The sequence below is a fragment of the Pipistrellus kuhlii genome, unplaced genomic scaffold, assembly GCF_014108245.1.
Source record: "Pipistrellus kuhlii isolate mPipKuh1 unplaced genomic scaffold, mPipKuh1.p scaffold_m20_p_8, whole genome shotgun sequence".
Classification (NCBI taxonomy): domain Eukaryota; kingdom Metazoa; phylum Chordata; class Mammalia; order Chiroptera; family Vespertilionidae; genus Pipistrellus; species Pipistrellus kuhlii.
In genome coordinates this window covers 4,502,797-4,506,256 of record NW_023425584.1, presented here as the reverse complement: position 1 = coordinate 4,506,256, position 3,460 = coordinate 4,502,797, and the positions used below count along the sequence as shown (strand labels likewise).

The 3,460-nt window shown below is 52.5% G+C and overlaps 1 protein-coding gene across 1 annotated transcript; it reads right to left on the bottom strand.

Moving 5' to 3' along the window:
• Nucleotides 1-777: 777 nt before the first annotated feature.
• Nucleotides 778-1,683, bottom strand: LOC118711309 (casein kinase I). Its single transcript, XM_036424332.1, has one exon. The coding sequence runs from the start codon at nt 1,681-1,683 to the stop codon at nt 778-780; it is 906 nt and encodes a 301-aa protein (XP_036280225.1).
• Nucleotides 1,684-3,460: the final 1,777 nt, after the last annotated feature.

Sequence of the window (3,460 nt, the reverse complement as noted above, 5' to 3'; positions counted from 1 at the left end):
GCCATTTTAAGAATGTTTTAAGTGAACAACTTGCAAACCCCAGGGGTGGATAAACCCTAAGAATGCACAATTGTGAGCATGTACATCCATCACAACTGCGGCTGAAGACTGTTCATGCCGTTCTTCTGAAACGAGATCGCAAAGCGGTATAGTTCGAAGAAAAAGATTTTAAGAAAAAATTGGCATAGGCACAATTTCTCCACCAATTTGTGGTGTCAACCATTTAGTTAACTTTTCCACTTAAAAAAAAAAAATGCAATAGAGCCCTGACTGGTTTGGCTCAGTGGCTAGAACGTCGGCCTGCCTACTGAAAGGTCCCAGGTTCATTTCCGGTTAGGGGCACGTACCTTGGTTGCAGGCACATCCCCAGTGGGAGGTATGCAGAAGGCAGCTGATCGATGTTTCTGACTCTCTATTCCTATCCCTTCCTCTCTGTAAAAAGTCAAAAAGATATAATAAAAAAAAAAAAAGGAAAGAAAAACTGGACACCATGTTTCACTGTCTCAGTTAATATTCACAATGACAGCAGCTACAACTCGGGACACAGCATGACCAATGCTGCCCAGGGCCAGTTCATACCGAAATTAAGTCCTTTACACCAAGTACATGGTTGTCCATAACCACTGACCTGAAATTTCTAGATCTTGGGAGAAACAAATGCTGCTCTGATCATCTGCACTGCTTCTGTCCCTTGATTCATGCTTAGGAACCTGTGGGGGTTGGGCCTGCTGATCCCGCCCACTTGAAGAGGCTGCCTCCTGGGCTGTGTTTCCGCTTTCACATTGACCAATCAAATGCGTAGTCGTACTGGTGGTTCAGGGTTCTGCAAAGAACGTGGAACAGCTGCCTCAGGTACGCGTAATCCGGGGCGTCCTCAAAGCGCAGCCCACGACAGTAGTTTAGGTACATGGCAAACTCCGCGGGAAAGCCCTCGCATAGAACTTCCACGGGAGTGGACATCTTCTTCTCACGGATTTTTTCGTATTTCTGTTTCTTTGTGGCGGCCTTTAACCCTTGCCACGGCAGGCTGGTTCTGTTAAAATACATCAGAACGTGCCCTAAGGATTCCATGTCGTCCCGGCGGCTCTGTTCATTGCCAAGATGTGCACCGACGTTATCAGCACAGCGGGCGGTGCCAGTGAGATCTTTGTCTTCTGTGCATGGCAGGTGTGGCCTCGTCCCCTCGTCTCTGTACTTTCTGGCCAAACCAAAATCGATAAGGAATAGCTTATTGCAGTGACGCCCAAGACCCAGGAGGAAGTTGTCCGGTTTGATGTCTCTGTGTATGACATTCTTTGCATGCACGTATTCAATCCTGCTGATCATCTGGTCGGCCAGCGCCAGGACGGTTTTCATGGTGAACCTTCTCGAGCAGAAGTTGAAGAGGTCCTCCAGGCTGGGACCCAGAAGGTCCATGACCAGCACCCTGTAGTCCTCCTCCCGCCCGTACCAGCGGATGTGCGGGATGCCCACGCCGCCCTGCAGGATCTGGTAGAGGTGGCTCTCGCACTGCAGCTGCGGGCGCCGGGCCTTCCGGGGCTCCAGCTTCACGGCCACCTGCTCGCCGCTGGGGATGGTGACCGCCAGGTAGATGTCCCCGGAGGAACCGGACCCGATCTTCCGCACCAGCTTGTACTTCCCTCCGACGATGAGCTCGGCCTTGGAGCCGCTGCTGCTCGCCATGGTGGGAGGCGGAGGCCCAGCCCCGGACGCCTCGGGGGGGAGGAGGACGCGGGCCTCGGGGCTGGTCCCGGAGCTGGGCTGCGGGGAGGCGGCAGGGAACAGAGCACGTCGTCGGCTCCAGGGGTCACCGGGCCCCGAATCCTCCGCCGAGGGGAACCCGATGGCCGCCGCCCAGTCCGGCTCCTTTTTGCCAGGTGAGCGGGTGCTCCGGCTCCCAGGTGGGCCCCTGTGTCCTGGGGACGTCGCGGGCTGGAAAGGGGGTGCGGAGAGGTAGGGGTGCCACCGCCGCCTCCCCCGCCGCCGGCTCCCGCCCGCAGGGACCCTGTCACTCCGCCGCCGCCATCTTGTTACTCCCGCCCGCAGGGACCCTGTCACTCCGCCGCCGCCGCCATCTTGTTACTCCCGCCCGCAGGGACCCTGTCACTCCGCCGCCGCCGCCATCTTGTTACTTCCGCCCGCAGGGACCTTGTCACTCCGCCGCCATCTTGTTACTCCCGCCCCGCAGGGACCCTGTCACTCCGCCGCCATCTTGTTACTCTGGCTCCAGCCAACGCAGAATGCCCCCAGGCCCGGGGAGAAAGCAGCTGGGAGTTCATTTCTGTTCTCAAAAGTCACCGCAGCATTCAGTGAGCCCTTACTATGCCCCAGGCCCCATGCTTGGAGCTGCGTCTGCATCATCTCTAACCCTCAGTCGGTCCTGACAGTCTACACACACAGGAACGGGGCTCTGGGACAAAGGACGGGTCCCAGGTTGGGGGCGGGAGCGTCCTCTCCCACCAGGAAACGAAGAAGCCATCAGGACCCTGGGATGATGGCTACTTCACGGCGCAGAGCACTCTGGGAAAGTTAATAAGAAGGAATATTTTTTCACGGCGCAAAGCACTCTGGGAAGGTTAATAAGAATGAACATATTTTCACAGCGCAGAGCACTCTGGGAAAATTAATAAGAAGGAATATTTTTTCACGGCGCAAAGCACTCTGGGAAGGTTAATAAGAATGAATATATTTTCACAGCGCAGAGCACTCTGGGAAAATTAATAAGAAGGAATATTTTTTCCCAGCGCAAAGCACTCTGGGAAAGTTAATAAAAATGAATTTTTTTTTCTTGAATGTTCACTTACCAGACACTGAATAACTTCACACATTAATAAGTGTAATGCAAATTAACCTTTTTTCTTGTTCTCTGAAACCAAAACATTCCCTGGTGCACACACCAAACAAGTTCATCCAGGACTAATGACGTGGCCTTTGGCTGCTAAAATATTCGCTGCTGGTATTAGTGGGGAGAAATGGCATGCCTGTGTGTAAGGCACGGGAAATGAATGCAACACGATTATAGTCATCAGTCATTAGCGAACGTTGTAGTTCGTTATTAATAATTATGTGTAACAGGATATTGTAAAAAATTAAGCTATGAAATTTTTATTAAAACGATTCTTACATTCCGTTACATTGGCTGGGCCGCAAAAATATTCCTTGTGGGCCGCCAGTTTGACATGCTTGCTGTACCGACCGCCCCGCGCCAGAGGCACCGGCCCCAAACACGAACCGTGCTGAGGTTTAAACACTGTGGCGTGGATCCTTCTTTCAGGAGGATGGCAAATGGCTGACTTTCTGGTTCTATCATTCCTTCTGCATTTATTGACCGAGACTCTCCTGCAAACCAGGACTTCCCCCATTGATGATTCAGTTACTCCAGGAAACAATTCATATGGGGCTCATACCAAAAAGAAAAGTGCCTGATTCTTTATTGACCCATTCAGAATAGTTAGCTAAC